The sequence below is a fragment of the Sphaeramia orbicularis genome, chromosome 17 (genome assembly GCF_902148855.1).
Source record: "Sphaeramia orbicularis chromosome 17, fSphaOr1.1, whole genome shotgun sequence".
NCBI classification, from domain to species: domain Eukaryota; kingdom Metazoa; phylum Chordata; class Actinopteri; order Kurtiformes; family Apogonidae; genus Sphaeramia; species Sphaeramia orbicularis.
In genome coordinates, this window is record NC_043973.1 from 18,098,343 (window position 1) to 18,121,271 (window position 22,929).

At 34.9% G+C, this 22,929-nt stretch overlaps 3 protein-coding genes across 7 annotated transcripts in view; 2 read left to right on the forward strand and 1 right to left on the reverse strand.

The window, feature by feature from the left end:
- Positions 1–5,261, forward strand: part of LOC115437155 (nucleoprotein TPR-like) — a 25,923-nt gene extending 20,662 nt beyond the window's left edge. For all 4 annotated transcript variants that reach the window (XM_030160306.1, XM_030160309.1, XM_030160308.1 and 1 more), the window contains exons 50-55: positions 64–176; positions 285–383; positions 471–612; positions 880–974; positions 3,215–3,328; positions 4,902–5,261. In XM_030160306.1, the coding sequence (XP_030016166.1) occupies positions 64–176; positions 285–383; positions 471–612; positions 880–974; positions 3,215–3,328; positions 4,902–4,957 (619 nt within the window). In that variant the 3' untranslated portion in view covers positions 4,958–5,261. The remainder of the gene's footprint in view (positions 1–63; positions 177–284; positions 384–470; positions 613–879; positions 975–3,214; positions 3,329–4,901) is intronic.
- prg4a (proteoglycan 4a) lies at positions 5,121–20,812 on the reverse strand. Of its 2 annotated transcripts, none has more exons than XM_030160311.1 (14): positions 20,717–20,812; positions 20,414–20,530; positions 18,799–18,918; positions 16,475–16,537; positions 16,294–16,356; positions 16,049–16,156; positions 14,244–14,459; positions 14,044–14,154; positions 13,066–13,146; positions 12,808–12,947; positions 11,445–11,604; positions 10,603–10,701; positions 8,597–8,725; positions 5,121–5,623 (listed from the first exon to the last, which is right to left on the reverse strand). In XM_030160311.1, exons 1-14 carry the CDS (start codon positions 20,784–20,786, stop codon positions 5,442–5,444), a joined length of 1,659 nt encoding a protein of 552 aa, XP_030016171.1. In that variant the 5' UTR covers positions 20,787–20,812; the 3' UTR covers positions 5,121–5,441. The 2 variants fall into 2 exon arrangements, with proteins under 2 accessions (XP_030016171.1, XP_030016170.1); XM_030160310.1 differs by having other exon boundaries at positions 16,049–16,159.
- dusp12 (dual specificity phosphatase 12) overlaps positions 19,135–22,929 on the forward strand; it is a 15,668-nt gene continuing 11,873 nt past the window's right edge. Inside the window, exon 1 of the mRNA XM_030160315.1 lies at positions 19,135–19,139. The gene's annotated coding sequence lies outside the window, so the exon portion shown is untranslated. The remainder of the gene's footprint in view (positions 19,140–22,929) is intronic.

Below are 22,929 nucleotides of genomic sequence, written 5' to 3' on the forward strand. Positions count from 1 at the left end.
TTCATTCTTATGGAATTATAAACACTCCCACATTTTGACTCATGTTTTCTGTTATGTCCCCAGTTCTCCCCAGGTAGCAGGTCTGTCAACCAGGTTCAGATTTGGTCCTCCAGAAGACCTGCTGCCTCAGTCCTCAGGCTCACACTCAGACCTGGGACAGCTGGCTTCCCAAGGAGGTACACCACATGCATACAGTCACTCCCTTGAGTATATTATTAGTATTTTTAATAGTTTAGTATAATGTACAAATGGCATCCCATTCTTACTCCTTCCTTTTTTTGTAGGTCTGGGTATGTACGAGTCTCCTCTGTTCTTGGCTGCTCATGATGAGGATGGAGGAGGAAGGAGTGTCCCGACCACTCCTTTACAGGTGGCAGCACCAGGTGAGACTCTGATCGCTGCAAAGCCTTTCACATCAACACCGCAGTGCAACAGGTTAAACACTTTCAACACTTCTGTGTGTCCATCAGTGACGGTCTTCACAGAGTCCCTGCCATCAGACAGTGGTGACAACTTGGCCTCTCAGTCTGTTCCCATGGTAACTGCATCCACGGGGATGGCTGCCACAGCTGATGATGGAGATGAGGTCTTCATGGAACAGGAAGGAGAAGGGTGAGCAACTTCTGACCACAGCCTCAGCTGTACATAAAGCAGACTTCAGAAAACATTTAGATTGCTGAAGGTGCAAAAGAAAGTGACTGGTATGGACTGTGACCAGATGTTCGAGTGTGAGGACTGAACTTGTAGCACACACTTCAGCTAATGGTAATCGGTCAAACTTCCAAGCAACTAGCTGTAATTTTTTTTATGCAACCAAGTCTACAGTGTCTGGTGTTATTAGTTACAGCCTCCTTACTGTATGTTTATGTGTATCTTCAGCTCTGGCATTGAGTCTTCTCTGGACAGTCAGACAGAAATGGATTCAGGACATCAGAGTGAAGACGCAGGTCTGCCTTCTACCAGCCAAGACCCTGGTAATTAAGATTTCTCTCTCTCTCTCTCTCTCTCTCTCTCTCTCTCTCTCTCTCTCTCTCTCTCTCTCTCTCTATATATATATATATATATATATATATATATATATATATATATATATATATATATATATATATATATATATATACACACACACACGTATGTAAAATATGAGATAAATTAGCTTAGCAACCTTCCCCCTTGCAGCAAATGTGTGTTAATTCAGCATCAGCCTGTTTTTTGACATCCATGTTCTACTGGGCCCGTCACAGGATAATACAGGGTGACCCAAAAAAAAGTATACACTCAGTTGACTGCTTGTTTAAAAGCCATTGAAGCATATCTACATAGGTTGTCATGCTTCAGTGATTCATTAAGGTCACTCAATGCAGCTGGTAATTTCTCTTCTCTCCAATTCATGTACTTCTGTTGAAAATGAAGAAAACTTTAGCTGTACCTGAATTGCTGCGTGCCGGTCTGACACCTACTGAGATTGCAGCAAAGCTGGGAATATCCAGGTGTGCAGTCTACAAAATTAAAAAGAAGCTGAAAGATACTGGAACAGCCTCACGAAAACCTGGGTCTGGTCGTCCCCGATCTGTGCGGACCAAAAACTTGATTGACAAGGTCAAACGGCGCATCAAGACAAATCCTGTGAGGTCCATGAGAAAGATGGCACGTGAGCTTGATGTGAGCCGCTCATCAATGCAACAGCTCATCAAGAATGATCTGAACATGAAGTCCAGGGCCAGAGTAAAGGTTCCACTGCTTACTGAGGCTCAACAAGAAAGTCGGGTCAGTCGGTCCAAGGTGTTGTTGAAAGATGTCAAGCATGCTGCAGCAGGTCGTGCGATCTTGTTCTCAGATGAAAAGATTTTTACTGTGGATGCAATCCTCAACCGCAGAAATGACCGATGGATTGGAGGTGATCCTTCAGATGTCCCTGATAATGTAAAGTATGCCAACACTACAAAACACCCAGCTTCTGTCATGGTTTTTGGCCTCATCTCATCAGATGGAAAGAAGATGCCTCCAGTGTTCATTCCTTCAGGAGTGCACATCAACACGGACAAATATCTGGATATTATGAATGATAAAGTCAAGCCATGGATCCTTGCCAACTACCCGGATGGGAATTATGTGTTCCAGCAGGACAGTGCACCAGCACACACCTCCAAAAGGACTCAGGCATTCTGGTCCAAGGATATGTGGCCACCCCAGAGTCCAGATCTCAATCCCCTGGATTATAGCATATGGGCAACTGTGGAGGACAGTGCCTGTAAGAAGCCACACCCTTCTGTGGCAGCCTTTGAGAGGTCCATTGTTAGATCTTGGGAAAAGATGACAGCATCCTACATAAAGAAGACCTGTCAAGCATTCCGCAGGCACCTGGAGGCTGTTGTGACACTTAAGGGAGGACACAATGAAAAGTAGAATCTACTGTACATGCTCTTTACAATAATGTATAATTTGTGGTCAAATTCTAAACTGAATAAACATGGCATTGAAGTTGTATTATGGCAGTGTAAACTTTTTTTTGGGTCACCCTGTAATGTGACCAAGTTCCACACACTGCATAAATTCATCAATTCTCTATTTTGAGCAGGATGTCTGTGTAAGTTCTCATTTGCCCAGGTCACCATTCTTCTTGGTAGATCTTCTAGGTTCAATTGGACTAGTTTTGCTCTTTTGAGAACGTTTTGTCTCTGATCCAAGAGACTTCTTCAGTTCTAATTGCTGTTTGGGGAAAGTGGACTTATAAATCTATAGGGATCTGTGGAGGTGTTTTTTTCATATGCTAATGACCTAAAGTGTTAAGGTGGTGGTCTGAGACACTACTTATCAAACACCTACAACACCATTCTAAACAGCCTCCTCAAACAGTTTCCAACAAACAACCTTTCACACCTGGACTCAGCTGAGAGCTATCAATTGCTATTTTTTTGATACCGTCTGTCTGCACAGGCTGACTTTCCACTTAGATGAACTTACTCCACATCTTAAATGTGTTTAAAAACAAGAACAATATCATAGCACCAATGATGGGCAACTCATATCTGAACAACAACAATAACAAAACCAAATAGTTGTTGTAGTAGTAGGAGGATATTGGTACAAATATGTTCCAGTACTTCCCATCAGAATATGGGAAATATGGTGAAAAGAATGTCATGAATTCTGCTCATTTCTACAGTGATGAGCTGGTATCCCCTCAGTGAACTTCTCCTTTGTGTCTTCATAGATACCAGTAGTGTTACTCAGCGCCGCTTTATGACCAGTCAGCATGGGTTCAGCTCTCTGTCAGCCAGAGGAGGAAGAGGACGAGGCGAAGGCAGGATGCCAATCAGTCGCAGAGGTAAGAAAACCCACTCTGTCTTTTATGACTCCACAGTTTGACGACAGCTTAATTGAATTACTGCTATAGAACAGTTGAGGTTCAAGGTTCATGGTATCTTTACCATCCCCGAAGGCCAGTTTGTTTTGCAGCCAGCAGAACAATCATCAAGCAGACAACAGACAAAAGACAAAACCAAATACAGTAAATACAACGATACTGGCATAAATAATTAAATTATGTCATTAACCAGTCAGATGACAGATGGAATAAAGGATTTTTTGAACCTACTGGTTTTGCACAGTGGCTGGCTGTACCTCCAGTCTGAATTCACCAGATAATGGATGACTTGAGTCAATAATGCATCTAGCCTTTTCCAGGGACCTGCTGTTGTACGGGGCAAGAAGATCGTTGTTGGGAGTGCCAGCAGTTTTAGTACAAATTTTCACAATTCTCTGAAGCAGATTTAGATTTAATTTGGTCACTCATTAGACTATATCCTGTTTAATTTTAGTTGAATTGTTGTGGTTTGGTCAACTAAGTAATATGTGATATACAGTAGAATGCTGAATGCTTTAAGCTTTTCTCTGACTCTTCCCGTAAACATCAGTGAGCCTGTTACTGTAAGTGCATGAGTTAACGTCTGCCTAGAAGAATTTGAGGTAGATTCAGCTGCATGCATTTAACCAATGCAAATTACACCCCCCCAACATTTTTGTCTTGTTCTTATTTGTCAATGAAAATATAATTTTCATCAGTTTTTGTCATCATATACAGGGTTCGTACGGGTGCTTGAAATCCTTGAAAATCCTTGAATTTCAATGTTGTGTTTTCAAGGTCTGAAAAATGCTTGAATTTCAGTTTAAGTGCTTGAAAATACTTGCAATTATAACTCTGTGATTTATTTATTTTTAATAATAACTCTGCCAGGTTACATAGCAGGTCAATGCTACTTCCAGAGAGGTGATACATTTATAAAAATAAAACTTTATGTCAAAAAAGGAAGTTAGCAGGTACTCTCAGGTCGACTCCAGGTAGAGTTTTATCTTAATCTTTGTCTCAGTGCGAGTGTGTCTGAAGTACTCCAAGTGGCTTCCCTTTTTTTGATAAAACTTTGTGTTTTCCTTTAATTTCAAAACTTTTTGCGATTATGAAACCTAATTTTTGATGTTTATAGCATAATACAATGTGCATTATTGTGATAAAAAGTGAAAAAAATATTATCCTGAGTGTATATATTCCTGTAGATACATATTTTACTGCAGTGATAAGGTGCTGTGCTGGAAAAATTTGAAAATGACCCTTAAAAGTGCTTGAATTTAACCTTGAAGAATGTGTACAAACCCTGTGTACAAGTTTTTGTTTTTTTTTTAGGCGTTGCTCTGTTTTGTCACTGGTAAAAAAAAAAAAAAAAAATGGAATTGCTCTCAGTGTAGATGTGATTGATGAGTAACATCTTTGCCAAACACCTAAAAATACCACATAAACCACAGTCGAGTAGACTTTAAGATGAAACTGTTTATTGAAATATAAGCCAAGAGCCGTGTACATATGAACACACAAAGATAAAGGGGAAAACTTTTTCTGCTTTCAGGAACTTTCTCTCGTGGAGGAAGAGGAGGAGCCATGGGCCGAGGGGGAGTGGCTTAATGAAGATCAAGGAAAGACAAAGCTCTGATCCAGCATTTCATTTGCATCATCTATAGACAGTTTATCAATCAATCTGCTGACCAATAATCACACTGTTACAGGACGTATGAGAGCTTTGTGTGTGTGCTCTTTCCCCTGTGAGCTGTTAGATGTTTTCTAATTCTTTTTTTTTTTTTTTTTTTTTTTTTTGACATTTATTCATGAAGCCAGTTCTAGTTTTGTAATTTTGTGGGTGTCTTTTTATTTTGCTCTGTCACTGGACAATTAATACTTTTGTTTTAATAATAAAGTAAAATAATAAAAAAGCAGCAATTTGTCTTATGTTATTTTCAAACCTGTTAAACATTCATATATTTTTGGGAGAATTGACCTAATGTGCTGATATGACGTCAGTGCAAGAAATAATCACCTGTTGCTTTTCTAACATTAACTAAGTAGAAATGAACTGTGCTGAAGCAAATAGAGCCGATCCTTGTCTGCTTTCCTACGGACACTGCAGCCAGACTTGGATGGAGTTCGGTGGTCGCAGAGGGTTGGTGCTTGTAGCTGCTGTGTTGGTGGAGCTGGTTGCCGTGGTGACAGGAGGGCTGAGTAGAGGTGAGAAGGATGGGTCCGGTTTGAGCAGCGCCGGCAGATCCCCTGAGATGCTGACACTGAAGAATAGAGCTGCAAAAATATAATCGTACAAAATTCCTATGGATTAAACAAACACTTTATATTCAGTAGACTTATGCAAACATACACCATTAACCCTTTCATGCATAGTGGTCACTAAAGTGGACAGCTGGTCTCTTGTATATTTATGGATTTTATTGTTTTAGTTCCATATCAGCCAACACAGTGGACGCTTATGCACCATCCCATACACTGACATTCATACTATTAATGTAACTTTGCTGTTCTTGATAAATTTGGTCTGTAGTAACATCATTGAGTGTAAATCAGTTTCTTGTTATTGTTATGAAAGTGTAATTGTCAAGGTTTTTTGGGGGTTTTTTTTTTTTACAAAAAGTTTTTTTTTTTGCATATTCTCTCTATAAAGTGAGTAAAAACTAATATTACAATATGTTAAAATGTGACAAATCATAAGATTAACAGCAATTAAAAAAATGTATTTCATAGTTTTCACACAGTGTATCAGTAAATATATGTTTCTTTGCTTCAGAAATTAAACTCAGTGTCCAGCTGAGTGGATATTTTTTTGCAATTCCAGGAAAGATAGGTTCATAAAAAAAAAAAAAACAATCGCTGTGTTTTTTTCATGCTTAAAGAAGAACAAAACACTCAGGAAAACAACCTTGATTAAGGGTCTAAAATGTTCATGCATGAAAGGGTTAAGTAATTGCAGTTTACATTGTAATGGTATTATATGGAAAACAGTTATAACTTTATTCTGCATTTGAACTTCCTAAGTATGATCTGTTGTGTAGTAAAAGTCACAAAATTCCAAGTGTTAAAAGGGTACATTTCCACTGCCAGTCTTGATGCACAATGACATGTTGCTCAGATCTAGGTTTTTTTTTGTTTTGTTTTGTTTTGTTTGGCTGTTTACATGATTTTTTTTTAATGCAAAAAAAATTAGTTTCCAATGAGAACTGGACCACATGTACAAAACCAGAGGATAGAAGTGTTCAGATCATTTCCTTCAGTAAATACATATATACACACAAAAGAGAGGAGAATACACCACTACATGTAAAACCCTACTTCTAAGTTCAGGTATTTTCAATATTCACTATGTAAAGGTTACTGCAGGGGGGTAGAATTGGGTGGGGACGCTAGGGACACATCCCTACCAGTATCCAGCCACTACTGTGTAGTCACTATCAATACAATAAAAGACACCATTTAATGCCAAACAGATCCACTTTTTTACAGTTATTTTTTACTAATTATTTTCATGTTTTTCTATGGAAGACAGCAACTGTTTAAAAAACACAAAGAAAATTAGTGGGGAAAATACAATGAAACCTCAGATTCTAAATGTAATTCTAGATGTGATTTTATCCATATTTTTGGGGAATAAATTACATGTAATAATTGAAAGTAAAAGCCTTTTTTGCTCAGGCACTAACTGTCCAGCCACTACTGTGTAGTTACTATCAGTACAATAAAAGGCACTATTTAATGCCAAACAGATCCACTTTTTAAAGTAATGATGGATTTGTTAGTCATGAGAATAACTTTGCAGAATGCATTAAATTCTTATATTTGTCTTAAAATATTCAGATATGCATTATAAACATGTCAATAGCTGAATTATTTTTTCTGACTGTGATTGTTTGCTCGTTTGATCAGCTCTAATTATTTTTTTTGCACAAAGTCTTTTTTATTGGTATTTATGCAGGGACTCTACAGAATTGTGTTTCAGACATGAATCAATACAAACAAGAACAGTTCCCACCCCCCACTTCGCCCATGTTCCAACAGAACCTCACCCCTAACGAAACAAAGCAAAAAAAAGAAACAAAACAAAACAAAAAAAATAATACTAATAATAACAAAAAAAGGGTCACTGTACCATTTAGCAGATTGGCTTTAATTTCTCTATAATAAAGGGTCCATCTTACTAAACATCAGTATGGGTGATATCCAACTTCTCTATATGCGTTAGAAAAGGTTTCCATATCATAAAATTTCTGAACACACCCTCTAGTAGAACAGCGGATTTTCTCTAGTGTCAGGTGGTGTAAAAGATCACTAATCCACATCTTAAAGGTTGGAGGCTTTTTCTCCTTCCACCTACGGAGTATTAATCGTCTGGCAACGACAGAGGCACAGGCTATCATATTCTTTGCATGTTGGTTGTGATGACTGGTCTGTGAACTTCTTCCGAATATCGCAGTAATGGCAGAGGGCTCTATACGTGTCTGTAAAACGTCTGAGAGGGTTTTAAATATTGGATGCCAGAAATTATCTAATTTTGAACAGAACCAGAAAGTATGTGAAAGGGTGGCTCTAATCAGCTCTAATTATGATTGAAATCTGATGAAATTATAATTGCAAATGTCAAAAAACATCACCTTTCAGGAGTGCTGCCTTGATGCACTTTTGTGTCCCCACCAGTGTCAAAATCAAACCCACTCCCTTGGGTTACTGAATAATGATTTGGATTTATTTAACCATTTTCTTCATGTTTATGTTGCATTTGAACTAATTCACAGCATAGTGTGTCCCTCCAGTGCACAGCTGTGACAAATTTGCCACTGTTGTGAATTAAAAGTCCCAGTGGATTCTGATCAGAATGTTCAGACAGACTTAGATCTGTATCTGATTCAGGATCACATGTGGAAGTGGTCCAGATCACACAGGAAAATATCAGACTCCAAGTGTTTTGTGTTGTTTACACCGTCATGTATGCATATGAGTGGATTAAATCAGGTTTGCAGTTGGAACATAGACATAGTTTCCACATAATTCCAACAGAAGTCTGTCTCACTCAGAGTACGTTCCACATTCTAAGGCGAGGTCTACTTTTATGTTTATTTACATCAGAATATAATGTTTTTATCAAGATTATGGTCATGTAAAACAAGTACTTTATGAAAACTAATAAAGAACTTCAGTGTTTGCTAATAAGCAGGTAGTTAATATGTGAAAGTGTCATTATTAGCAGCGCTGTCAGAGTGTGTTTCTTACGTCCAGTGAAGACATAGTGTTCGTAGCGGTCACTCCTCTGAGGGACGAGTGTGGTCAGAGCAGAAGTGACCGGAGACGGGAAGTCCTTCAGAGTCAATTTGAGGTTGATCTCTCCACTCAGAAGTACTTCTATATGTAAACGAAATGAATAAATAAAAACATATCAAAAAATTAATGCTTTCAAGACCCAAAAAAAGAGTTTGTTCGAGGTGTTGTTTGAAAAAGGAATTCATAACGTAGATGACAAACAGGAAGAAAACTCCAAGGCACTCTCTTTAAGCCTTAAAATGCCTTTATTCTCACAGACCTATACACTGGCCTAAGGTCTATACATGACCATGCCATGAGAATAAAGGCATTTTAACCCTTTCATGCACAGTGGTCACTACAGTGGACAGTTATTCTACAGCTGTACTCTTGTATATTCATGGATTTTGTCGTTTTAGTTTTGTATCAGCCAACACAGTGGACACTTATGCACCATCCCATACACTGCAACTGAAAACATTACTGTAACTTTGCTGTTCTTGATAAACCCATTCTAATGTGTTTGAGTGTAAATCAATTCCTTGTTACTGTTATCAGACTGTAATTAACAACAAAAGTGTTTTTTTTGTTTTTTTGTGGCATATTATATCCATAAAGCGAGTAATGACTAGTATTAGAGTACACTACAAACAAAAAGTTAAGGATATTTTTTTTGTCGTTTTTGCCATTTGTAAATAAAACTATGTCTGGTCATTAAAAAAATGTGTTTCAATTCAAATCACACAAAAAGAAAGTAAAAAGTGTTGTGCAAGAATCCCAATTGAAAAAAATCACCCAAAAATTAAAAATATCTATAACTTTTTGTTTGTAGTGTATATTAAAATGTGAGAAAACATCAAATTAGCAGCATTTAATGTTTTTATTTCATAGTTTTCACACAGTATATCAGTAAATACATGTTTCTTTGCTTCAAAAATTAAACACATGGTGTCCAGCTTGGTGGACATTTTTGCAACTCCATGAAAAATAGCTTCATAAAAAAAAAATAATAATAATTGCATTGTTTTTTCAATGCCCAAAGAGGAATAAAGAAAAAAATCGTAATTAATGTTTTCATAATTCATGCATGAAAGGGTTAATGCTTAGAGAGAGTGCCTGGGAATTTTTTTCCTGATGTCAAATAAAACCATATGTTTGAATGAGGATAAATGATTGAAGTATTAGTTGCTGCCAACCAGAGCAGATGCTTTTGCTTTTTTTAAGGTCGAAAAAAATCACCACCTCTGAAACTGGAATAATATTAACATTAATGTTGAATTTCTCAGTATTTCTAGTCCCTGGAAGGGAACACAGTAACAGTTTTCTTTTCATTTACATCTGTGTTTTCTCACCTGTAATAAGTCAAAATGTTTACTAGTGTTTATTTAGACCAAAGTGAGGTATTACAGTTAATGAAAATCCAATAATTTTAACTGAAAAATAAAAATAATAGTGTCAAAAACACAAAAAGAAAATAAATCTAAATACAATATCAACTAAAACCACAGACTTTTTCAGTTTTTTTTTTTATTTTTTTTTTTATCTATCAAGTGTTAAGGGTGTTTAAAAAAAAAAAACTGAATCTTTAATAAACAGTGGTTTTGGGAATAATATTTAATGTCATGTATTTGTTGAGTTCATCCTAGTTTTTGTTATTTCCTACAAAACATTCCTCATAGTACCTAAAAACACTAAATATCTCTGAAACTTCTTTCAGTTCCTCAAAAAAAAAAAAAAAAAAACCAAACAAACATAAAAACACTGGAGTACCTGCAACTAACATTAACTAGAACAAAACAGAAATAAAAAAAAAAAACCACAGACCAAAATAAAAGACGGACTAAAAAATCCAAATTTAAATGATATAATAACTCATTTTTACACACCATGTTATCACTTTTGTCCTACTGGACAAGATCAGATATTTGGAGTAATTTAAGAACTGGTCTAACATTTATGGAGCTGTTGATGCTACTGACCGGCCTGGCGAGCAGAGCGTCTCCTCATGGTGCTCCTGGGAGTTATGCTGCAGGACGGCGTGTTACTTGATGGGAAAGTGAAGCGTTGCATGATGTCTCCTGGAGGATGAACAAGCATGGAAGTAGAATCTTCATCAGAGCCAAAAGGGTACAAATCTTCAACTCAGATCAAACAAAAAATTCTTTTTATATGAGCCACATTTACAGCTGATTAACCCATAAACACCCAAACATCCACCACCAACCAAAAGCATCTACTGATCTAAACTGTTTAATACCTGCTGATCCATTAATCCTATCAATCCATGTAAATAATTGGTGTAAAATACAGTTTGTCGTCTTTTCATGGTCATCAGATATGACCCATTTGGACGTTCAGAGGCTCCGTAGTGAACATGGAAACACCGCCATCTTCTACAACATTGATTCACCAGTAAAACCCATTGAGTTGGATCACTGACAGTGGATGGACACACTGGGTTTATGTTCAGTTAATGAGAGATTTTGCTGAAAAAGTCACTTTTTCTTCAGTTTTCTCAAATTTTTGATATAATTTCCCTCAGATTTACTCTACACTTTTATGAACATCCACATGACTAGAAAATTAAATATAAGAAGAGGAAGATAATATTACAATAAATGGTGATAAATCACTTAAGATTTATTTATTTTTGTTCTAAAGCACATTGTTTGTAATAAAAAATAGTGATTACATAATTCACTGCAGTAAAAATCTTCTACACTCACATGCTTTGGCCTAAGTCAGCGTTCGTTTTCTTATATCTGTCTATGTTTTGTGTCTAAACCTAAAACATTCTGCACAGGAAGTTATTGTTCCAAACCGTTCCTGAAGAAGAATATGGTCTCGGCTCTGCTGCTGGAGGCTGGTGCTGCCAGCGCCGCCCTGAGGCCTCCTGTCAGTCCTGGAAACTCATAGGCCAGAGGTTTGGGGAAGTCCGGCTCCATCACCATGTTCCGGTCAAGACGCCAGTACTGGTCTCCCTGGAAGAGGAGATGAGGAGGGAAACTACATTATTACTGAAATAAACAGTCTGTGTCTCTTCTCAGTCCTCTCTTGTTCTTGTTCTATTGTTATTTATTTCTCATTCACATCAGACACATCAATAAATAAAAGTTAATTTCAAGTGCTACACTATAAAAAAAAAAAAAAAAAGTAATTTAACAGGATTTTTAATGTTTATTTTACAGATTTTTTTCTGTATTTTTAAGATACTGGAAAATATCAATGAAATGACACAAATAGACAGTGATTTTACATGTCAAATGTAAAATAACATGAAAAAACTGTAACTGTGAATAACCATAAAATTTCCATTTTTTAAAAGATTTTTTTCTTTTTCCACAGAAAAATACAGTTGAAATACATTTGCAAATGTATCATAATTTCACAAATATTTATTTTCTATTTATGACGTAACACTGTTAATTTAAAGTTTAATACTGTAAAAAAAATATTAAAACCAGATAAAATTACTGACAATTAACCATAAAAGAAGTATTTGTTCTGTAAGTTTAACAAGACTTGTTTGTTAATTGACAAACATCTTGTGTAATTACAGGAGGTTTCACAACAAAAATGTTGAATAAATGTGTCTTTGTGAATGTATAACATGTAAGCCCTATTATTTGTTTTATAACAATGTTCATCCATATTTATAGGTAATTTGATAGTTTTAATACATGTAAATATTCTTTATAGTGTTCAGCCAGGGTCAAAGTGCAATATATACTTAGCTCTACTGTTTTTTGTTTTTTTCTCGGTTGGTGACATGTCTGTTTTTATACTGTATATATATTTACACTTCCTTTCTTCTTTAAACTTTTGCACTACGCATCACCAGAGAGTTGTCTCTTACAATTTCGTTGTACATATGTATAATGACAATAAAGGCATTCTATTCTATTCTATGCATTCTATTCTATTTATTAAACATTAAAAAAGAAAAAAAAAAAAAAGCAAAATCTCACGTAAAGTTAGGGCAAAAGACTGTATTTTAACTATGGAAAATTAACGTATTTTTATGTGATGGTTATTTTCTGTTATTTAACAGTATTTTTTTGGCATCTCAGCTGCTGGAATAATACCTTTTTTTTTTTTTTTTTTTTTTTTTTACAGTGTAATTTGACAGTTGTTTCTGAAAATAATGTCCATGGTGTGGTTTGTGCACCGGTGAGAATCTCTACCTTGATAATGTAGACGTTTGCGTGACAGTTGGAGCGTGTGAAGACAGTATCGATGGGAGATGGGATACCAAGAGTTTCTGTAATGTTCTGAGGACGACCAGCTGAGCGACTGACCGGGTCCACTGACCAGTACAGTTCCCCTGAAACACATACACAGATTTACACTGATTTACACAAAGATCATATTACACCAGACACATAATCTGTGCATACATTTAGTATTTGTAATTCAATCGAAGTTAAAGCAAAGAAACTGACCTTTAAATATCAGTATGGTCCCGTTGCTCAGAGCCGTCAGTCCACTGATGGGAGAATCACTGCATAGTTCAGAAAGCGGACCTACACAAACACACAATTGAAACACAAAGCAAAATGCACTAATGTTTTGTGTTTTTCAATTAAAAACAGATCCTCTGGGTACGGACACGCTGACATTTTCAACAGAAGTTTGGAACATGTCATTCTACACCAGGGGTCTCAAACACGCGGCCCACCAAAGGTTCCAATCTGGCCCATGGGATGAATTTGCAAAGTGCAAAAATTCCACAGTCAAGGCTTTCAAACTCATTTTAGTTCAGGTTCCACATACAGACCAAAATGATCTACGGCAAAATTATACCATAACAACATAAACAAACAATAAATGACTCCATATTTTCTTCTTGCTCTGATGTGAGAAAAATAATATGACATTATGCCTAGAAATAATACAAACTTCAATTTTTTTTTTTCTTGGTTTTATTGCAAAAAATCACATTAAATTATGGAAATATTTACATTTACAAACTATCCTGTCACAATAAAATGTGAATAACCTGAACAAATATGAACAACCTGAAATATCTAAAGAAAATTAAGCACAATTTTAACAATATTCTGCCTGTTACTAAGTGTTTAGTGTCTTTGTAGATCCGATCCATAATGTACATGTAGAAATGATAAGCTGAGGCAGAATAGTGTTGAAATTGCACTAAATTATCTTAATATTTTTTTAAATTTAAATTTCAGTTTTTTCAGGTTATTCCCTTTTTTGGGGGGTTGTTTATAAAAGTAAGTATTTTCATAATTTAATTGGGGTTTTTCGCACTGAAACAAAGACAAAAATTTGGAGTTGTCATTATTTATAGGTTACTATGTTATTATTTTACTGGTCCGGCCCACTGGAGATCAAATCAGGCTGAATGTGGCCCCTGAAAGAAAATGAGTTTGAGACCCCTGTTCTACACATTCACCAACCTGCACCTGGTACCACTGAGCCCCCCTCCAGCACTGAGAGTCCCAGAGCCTGGGCTACATCCTGGAGGGTGGATCCAGGTCCGGGTCTGGCGCCTGCAGGGTCATTGAGACCTGGAGAGTAAAAAAACCACACGTGCAATTTCATGTCAGAACCCATAAAGTGTTGTAAATCCTGCACAGTAACACAGCTGTGATCTTACTTGGACTTGGTCCTGATGCAGCAGCTCCACCATGGGACAGCACCAGGTGGACGTTGACTTTACCAGTGACTGCTCCAGAACCAGACGGACTCACAGCAGGACCAGTGCCCACAGAGGGAGCGCCGGGACCGGGCAGAGAGGAGCCAAACGCTGGAGGCCCCCCAGAGGAAAAAGATGGAGAAACAGGAAGTAGACCAACAGGAACATTATTCACACCTGGAGGAGAGAGGAGAAGAATCTACACTTATTAAGCAATTTCATGTTTTTTCATTTGTCCACACTGTCAAAAAAGAAAATGTAATTTAACAGAATTTTACTGTTTATTTTACTGATTTTTCCAGTATTTTTAAGATACTGGAAAATATTAATGAAATGACACAAATAGACTGTGATTTTACATGTCAAATGTAAAACAACACGAAAAAACTGTAACTGTGAAAAACCATAAAATTTCCATTTTTTAAAAGAAATGTTTTCTTTTTTCACAGAAAAATACAGTTAAAATACATTTGCAAATGTATCGTAATTTCACAAATATTTCTATTCTATTTCTATTTATGAGATTAAACTGTTAATTTAAAGTTTAATACTGTAAAAAAAAATAATAACACGAGGCAAAATTACTGACAATTAACCGTAAAAGAAGTGTTTGTTCTGTAAGTTTAACAAGACTTGTTTGTTAATTGACAAATATCTTGTGTAATTACGGGAGGTTTCACAACAAAAATGTTGAATAAATGTGTTTTTAAAATGTATAACATGTATAAACACTGATAAACTGTACAAATGCAGTTTTTATCAGTGGATTGTACAACTTAGTCTCATTGAAAATTATTTATGTATAAATTTCTAAGTAATTTGATTGTTTTAATACATGTAAATACTCTTTATTAGACATTAAAAAGTAAAAAAAAAAAAACAAAACAAGAAAAACCAATGCAAAATCTCATGTAAAGTTAGGGTAAAAAACTGTATTTTAATTATGGAAAATTACCATATTTTTATGAGATGGTTATTTTCCATTTTTTAACAGTATATTTTTGGCTCCCCAGCTGCCAGAATAATACCTTTTTTTTTTTTTAAACTGGAAAATATCAATGAAATGACAAAAATAGACTGTGATTTTACATGTCAAATGTAAAATAACATGAAAAAACTGTAACTGTGAATAACCATAAAATTTCCATTTTTTAAAAGATTTTTTCACAGAAAAATACAGTTAAAATACATTTGCAAATGTATCGCAATTTCACAAATATTTCTATTCTATTTATGAGATTAAACTGTTAATTTCAAAGTTTAATATTGTATAAAAAATAAAATAAAACAAGGTAAAATTACTGACAACAAACAAGTCTTGTTAAACTCACAGAACAAATACTTCTTTTACGGTTAATTAATTGACAAATATATTGTGTAATTACAGGAGGTTTCACAACAAAAATGTTGAATAAATGTGTTTTTGTGAATGTATAACATGGTAGCCCTATTATTTGTTTTATAACAATGTTTGTTCATATTTATAGGTAATTTGATTGTTTTTTATACTTGCAAATATTCTTTATTAAACATTAAAAAGAAAAAAAAAAAAAAGCAAAATCTCATGTAAAGTTAGGGTAAAAAAATTGTATTTTAATTATGGAAAATTACCGTATTTTTATGAGATGGTTATTTTCCATTATTTAACAGTATATTTTTGGCACCCCAGCTGCTGGAATATTACCTTTTTTTTTTTTTTTTTTTTTTTTTTGCTGTGCATTAAGAAAAAAGAGTTTTTCAGTGAGTCATGAGGGACTGGTCCAAACCTTGTTGCAGTTGGCTGGTCTGTCTTCCAGAAAACTGGGGTCCAAGCACTGGGTTCCGCAGAGACGAGGCACCTCCTGGACACTGAGACTGTCTGCAGGGACGTCTGGCTGCTGACAAACATGGATCAAAAAACACAGAAATAATCATTTAATTATTAAATGACTGGTTAACTTATTCTTAAATAATGCTTCTCAACAACAGATTGTATAAATGATATGAGATTCAGTGAAAGACCTCCACCTACATGAAGACCACTCCTCACTCTCACTGTTCGAGCCTTTCCTGCCTCTCACTGATTTACGAGATCCTGATAAACAAAGAGAAAGTTTTAGATTTCAATATTTTATTAGTTGAATATTCATAAAAGTGAAGTGGTTTAGACTAAAACATAAAAGGCAGTGATGATAAATTCCTCAGCTGCAAACCTGAGACCCCTGAGACCCTGGAAGACTGAAAGGTTCTCTGGTGTAACAGCACTGCAGTGGCATCTGTGGGAGAAACAGAAACACATCAACAACACACCACGATGATGTTTAGCTTCTGTTTTTTTTTTTTTTTTTTTTTTTTGTACTTTGCACCATTATGACTTAAACAAGTAAATTAACCCTTTCATGCATGAATTTTGAGAACCTTAATCAAGATTTTTTTTTTCCTGAGTGTTATCATTCCTCTTTAGGCATGAAAAAAAAAAAAACACACAGCTATTGAATTTTTTTTTATGAACCTATTTTTCATGGAATTGCAAAAAATATCCACTCAGCTGGACACCATGAGTTTGATTTTTGAAGCAAAGAAACATGTATTTACTGATATATTGTGTGAAAACTATGAAATACATTTTTTATTGCTGCTAATCTGATGTTTTGTCCCATTTGAACATACTCTAATATTAGTCATTACTCACTTTATGGAGATAATATGCAAAAAAAATAAAAAATAAAAAAAATTCTTGTTTAAAAAACCCCCTGTTAATTCCAGTCTCATAACAATAAACAAGGAATTGATTTACACTCAAACATGTTCCTGCAGATCAAGTTTATCAAGAACAGCAAAGTTACAGCCATGCTATGAATGTCAGTGTATGGGATGATACATAACTGTACACTGTGTTGGCTGATATAGAACTAAAATAATAAAATCCATGAATATATAATAGAACATCTGTAGAATAACTGTCCACTGTAGTGACCACTATGCATGAAAGGGTTAAAAAACAGAAACTAGTAAACAATACATAGCATCAACACATGACAGGCATCTGAGAGAGGAGGTGAAAAAAAGAAGAAACAAACTACAGACCTGAAATATAAAGTAAAATTAGAAAATACCTAAAAACTGGAGTTGTAGCTGACTCTATATACCAGTTTATTTTCATTTATTGTCAGAATGTCTATGATTGAGTTGTTGTGCAACATCTGAATAACTTAGCTGCTTTGTGTTTTACCCCACCTCACTACATAGCATTCCATTTTTATTCACAATCTGTAATTTTTTCGGATTTTATACATTAACTGATAAATTTCTTTTACTTGCTCTATTAAGTTTCTCCATTTTTCTACTTGTGCTTAATTTCTGAAGTCACTTTTTAGCTATAACTTCAAAAGCAGTTAACCGTATTAGTCTAGTTTGGTATTTATCTTCAGTTTCTTGTTATCCTCAATTAACATCACTGTTCAGGTTTTTAATTATTAAATTGTTATTTGATATGGATCAGTGCATTTTATCCTATCACAGGATGTCTTTTAACAAACTATCATTTATGGAGAGACATTTATTTCTTTGTTTATCAGTCAAAAAGAATGCAAATCCATTCTTTTTCACTGATGAATAAAGAAACAAATGTCTCTCCATAACCATTGACCTTCACCTCTGAGTGCGGTGTCATACAGCCATAAATGTGAACTATGGCAGCAAAACATAAACCAGGCTGTCAAACTCATTTTAGTTCAGGAGCCACATTCCATTCAATATGATCTCCAGTGGGCCAGAGCAGTAAAATAATAAAATAATAACCTATAAGTAATGTCAACTCCAAACTTTTCTCTATGCTTTACAGTGAAAAAAATAAAATTATATTATGAAAATGTTTACATCTATCAAGTTATCATGAACAACCATGAACAACCTGAAATTTCTTGAGAAAAATTAATGCAATTTTAACAATAATCTGTCTGAGTTCATCATTTCCACATGTACATTACAACTTACAGATCACAGTGGATCTACAAATGCACAAAACATTTAATATCAGACAGAATATTGTTAAAATTCCCCTTATTTTTCTTAAAACTTTTCATGTGGTTCATATTTGTTTAGGTTATTCACATTTTTTGTGAAAGGATAGTTTCTAAATGTACATATTTTTTTAATGTAATTTTACTTTTTCCACACTAAAGCAAAGAATAATTTGGAGTTGTCATTATTTATATGTTATGATAGTATTTTACTGGTCTGACCCACTTTAGATCATATTGGTCTGAATGTGGAACCTGAACTAAAATGATTTTAACATCACTGATTGTCAGAATCTTCAGTGTAATTTTTGCATTTCACAAATTCATCCCATGGGCCAGACTGGACCCTTTAGTGGGCTGGTTTTGGCCCCTGGGCCGTGTGTTTGATACTCCTGATGTAAACTATCTTTACATGCCTAAACAGGACTTGTGTTGGATTTATCCTGGTTTGTTAAGCCACAGCAGGACAGGATGAGTATTTTTGTTATTGTAGTTGTAATAATTGCATCCCGTACCATTTCCACACTGCAGCTGGATGTCATGACAACAGGTGTTGTAGAGGCTGCACTCTGGGTCACAGTCACAGACACGACCCCGTCTGAAGAGCTCACCACAGCGACCCTGACAGGACTGAGCTGAGAAAAGACAAAGTATTACAGCTGCATTAAGCAGTCTGTGCACAACAGTCATCAGTCTGTGCATGCCATTACTGTAATTAACACTTTTTTTTTCTTTTGCGCTAGACAAACATTGTGACAAGGGTAACAAATATAAAAATACATGACAGAACATCTGGCATAGGAATTTATAGACTTCAAGACATACAAGTTTATAGACACCAGACATGACAGAATAGGTCAGAATAGCAAAACAAAGATGGGTGCGAACAGAGAGCAATTTACAGGTGTGTGTGTGTGTGTGTGTGTGTGTGTGTGTGTGTGTGCGTGTGTGTGTGTGTGTGTGTGTGTGTGTGAGGGTGTGTGTGTGTGGAGACAGAAGAGGGAATGAAAATGAAATTGACAGCCTAATAAGTAAAAGGATTAAAAGAGGAGGAATCAGTAAGGTGTTTTAAATAACAGCATAGAAAGAAAATTAAGGGGGAAAAAAAGAAAGAAAGAAAAGAAAAAAGAAAAAAAAAGTAAAATCAATAATACCAAATACAATAATAGTGACAGCCTTTTGTTAACCCTTTCATGCATATTGGTCACTAGTGGACAGCTATTCTCCAGCTGTTCTCTTGTATATTCATGATTCTTATTGTTTTAGTTCCATATCAGCCGACACAGTGGACACTCATGCACCATCCCATACACTGACATTCATACCATCACTGTAACTTTATGTTCTTGATAAACCTGATCTGCAGTAACATGTTTGAGTGTAAATCAACTGCTAATAAAAATTGAGGATATGATAAAATGTGAGAAAACATCAGATTAGCTGCATTAAAAATGTTTTGATTTTATAGTTTTCACATAATATGTCACTTTCTGATATTGAATTCTTTGATTCAAAAATTAAACACACAGTGTCCAGCAGAGTGGACATTTTTGGAACTCCACAAAAAATTATTATGAGGGTAGATTTGTTTCTTTATTGCTTTAACCCCCCAAAAATTCTTTCAATTATATATATATATTTTTTTCAATCAAAAAAATTCACTTCAATTAAAAAAAACCTTTTCAGTCAAACAAAAAAAGTGTTCAAATGCAATTTTTTGGATCTTAAATATTTTTTTTGCATTCAAAGACTTTTTCTCTTTGATTGAAAAGGGTTTTTTCTGTTTTTGATTGAAATGTGTTTTTGATTGAAAATGTTGTTGTTGTTTTTTTTTGTTAAAGCCAAAAAGAAACAAATCAACCTTCATTAAAAAAAAGGTTCATTAAAAAATTCAATCGCATGTTTTTTTCATGCCAAAAGAGGAATAAAAACACTCAGGAAAAAAATCTCGACTAAGGTTTTCATAATTCATGCATGAAAGGGTTAATTTAGTTTTTTACTTTAATTGACGCTTTAACATTTTCCTCTTCTAATACACCTTCAATACAGAAATGTTCCACTCAGCCTATTCTTTCTTGTTCTCACCTTTACCAGATCATTTTTTATAATGTAACTTCTTTTATTTCTTACCGGCGGTGCAAACGGAGTCATAGTCGTGGCAGCATTCGTTATGACGCAGACAGCTGAAGTCACATTTACACTGATGACCTCTGGTAAACGTCTCACCACAGCGACCCACACAGCTGCCTAAAGGGAGACGAGAAAATACAGGAAAGTTACAAATACTACATATTACAGGTACATTATTTAAGATTTCATGCTTGAGTCATTATTCATTTAAAAATGAAACAGCAGATGTTTTATTCCACTGTATTTGGATGGTGGGAGGGAAGCATAAGGCATTAGTGAGCATCATAAATACAAAGATGATACCTGGTTTGGCAGCAGCGGAAAAATTCACAACAAAACCCAGGAACAGAAGAAACAGAGACATCTTCATCATCGTCGTCTTCGTCTGCTGTTCCACTCTCATACCTTCACTGTCCTTCTTCACCACAGCCTGTTGTTCTTATATACGAGACAAAAGCTCAGAGACGGGACACTTTTAATTAGGTTTACACACACTGCACCCACACACTTATTAAAAACCTCCAGGGATGTGTCTAAACTTCCTCCTGTGGTCATAAATTAACTCCTACACAGTGACCACAGCCCAAATTAAGGCAATTCCAGGTACTACTTATTTATAGTTATGCATTTATAAAAAAGCCCATACCTTCATTTTACATTTTCATTATTTATATTTTATCCTTATATTAATATTAATATTGTGCAGCCTGCAGCAATTATATATTTGGTTTATTTACTTCTTTATATCAGTTCTACCTGTTCACTTTTTTTCCACATTTTCCACCAGGCGACACAAGCACCGAGCCAACACTGATGTCATGTGTTTTCTACACTTTTGTGGTAGAGTTTCAGTGTGTAGACACCCACCAGTGTCTACATGAGAGTGGCTTTCACAGGGGTGAAGAAAAGGAACAGAGAGAAAAAACGGAAATGAATGAAAAGGGCAGAATGTTTTAATGTGGATATCAACCTTTATTTCTTCTCTGGTGGTGACACAGATAAAGATCAGGAAAATGTGACCAGTAATATGGAACACAACCAAATAATACAGAAAAAAATCATAATATGTTCCCTCATGTAGTCTCTAAAACACTGTAAAAAAAAAAAAAAAAAAAAAAAAAAAAAAAAAAAAGTAATTCAACAGAATTTTCGCTGTTTATTTTACAGATTTTTCCTGTATTTTCAAGACACAGGAAATATCAATGGAATGACAAAAATAGACTGATTTTACATGTCAAATGTAAAATAACACAAAAAAAAAACTGTAACTGTGAATAACAATAAAATTTCAATTTTTTAAAAGAAATTTTTTGTTTTCACAGAAAAATACAGTTAAAATACATTTGCAAATGTATCATAATTTCACAAATATTTCTTTTCTTTTTATGAGATTAAACTGTTAATTTAAAGTTTAATACTGTAAAAAAAAAAAAAAAAAAAAAAAAAAAAGATAAAATTACTGACAATCAACTGTAAAAGTGTTTGTTCTGTAAGTTTAACAAGACTTGTTTGTTAATTGACAAATATCTTGTGTAATTACGGAAGGGTTCACAAAAAAAAAAAAGTTGAATAAATGTATTTTTGCGAATGTATAACATGTATAAGCACTGATAAACTGTCCAAATACGGTTTTTATCAGTGGATTATACAACTTAGTCTGATTGAAAATCATATATATATATATATATATATATATATATATATATATATATATATATATATATATATATATATATATATATATATATATATATGTATGTATGTATGTATGTATGTATATATATATGTATATATACAGTACAGGCCAAAAGTTTGGACACACCTTCTCATTCTTCGCATTTTCTTTATTTTCATGACTATTTACATTGTAGATTCTCACTGAAGGCATCAAAACTATGAATGAACACATGTGGAATTATGTACTTAACAAAAAAAGCGTGAAATAACTGAAAACATCTCTTATATTCTAGTTTCTTCAAAGTAGCCACCCTTAGCTCTGATGACTGCCTTGCACACCCTTGGCATTCTCTTGATGAGCATCAAGAGGTAGTCACCTGAAATGGTTTTCACTTCATAGCTGTGCCTTGTCAGGGTTACTTAGTGGAATTTCTTGCCTTATTGATGGGGTTGGGACCATCAGTTGTGTTGTGCAGAAGTCAGGTTGATGCACAGCTGACAGCCCTATTGGACAACTGTTAGAATACATATTATGGCGAGAACCAATCAGCTAAGTAAAGACAAACGAGTGGCCATCATTACTTTAAGAAATGAAGGTCAGTCAGTCTAGAAAATTTCAAAAACTTTGAAAGTGTCCCCAAGTGCAGTCGCAAAAACCATCAAGCGCTCCAACGAAACTGGCTCACATGAGGACCGCCCCAGGAAAGGAAGACCAAGAGTCACCTCTGATGCTGAAGATAAGTTCATCTGAGTCACCAGCCTCAGAAATCGCAAATTAACAGCAGCTCAGATTAGAGACCAGATGAATACCACACAGAGCTCTAGCAGCAGACACATCT

Bases quoted from the DNA above. Each gene is read 5' to 3' on its own strand.
- prg4a (XM_030160310.1), bottom strand. From the start codon at position 20,786: ATGATGAAGATGTCTCTGTTTCTTCTGTTCCTGGGTTTTGTTGTGAAT. The intron at 20,531-20,716 runs GTATCATCTTTG...GTCTCCCTTTAG, and splicing joins TTCCGCTGCTGCCAAACCAG to GCAGCTGTGTGGGTCGCTGT. The intron at 16,538-18,798 runs GTACGGGATGCA...TTTCTCCCACAG, and splicing joins CCAGCTGCAGTGTGGAAATG to ATGCCACTGCAGTGCTGTTA.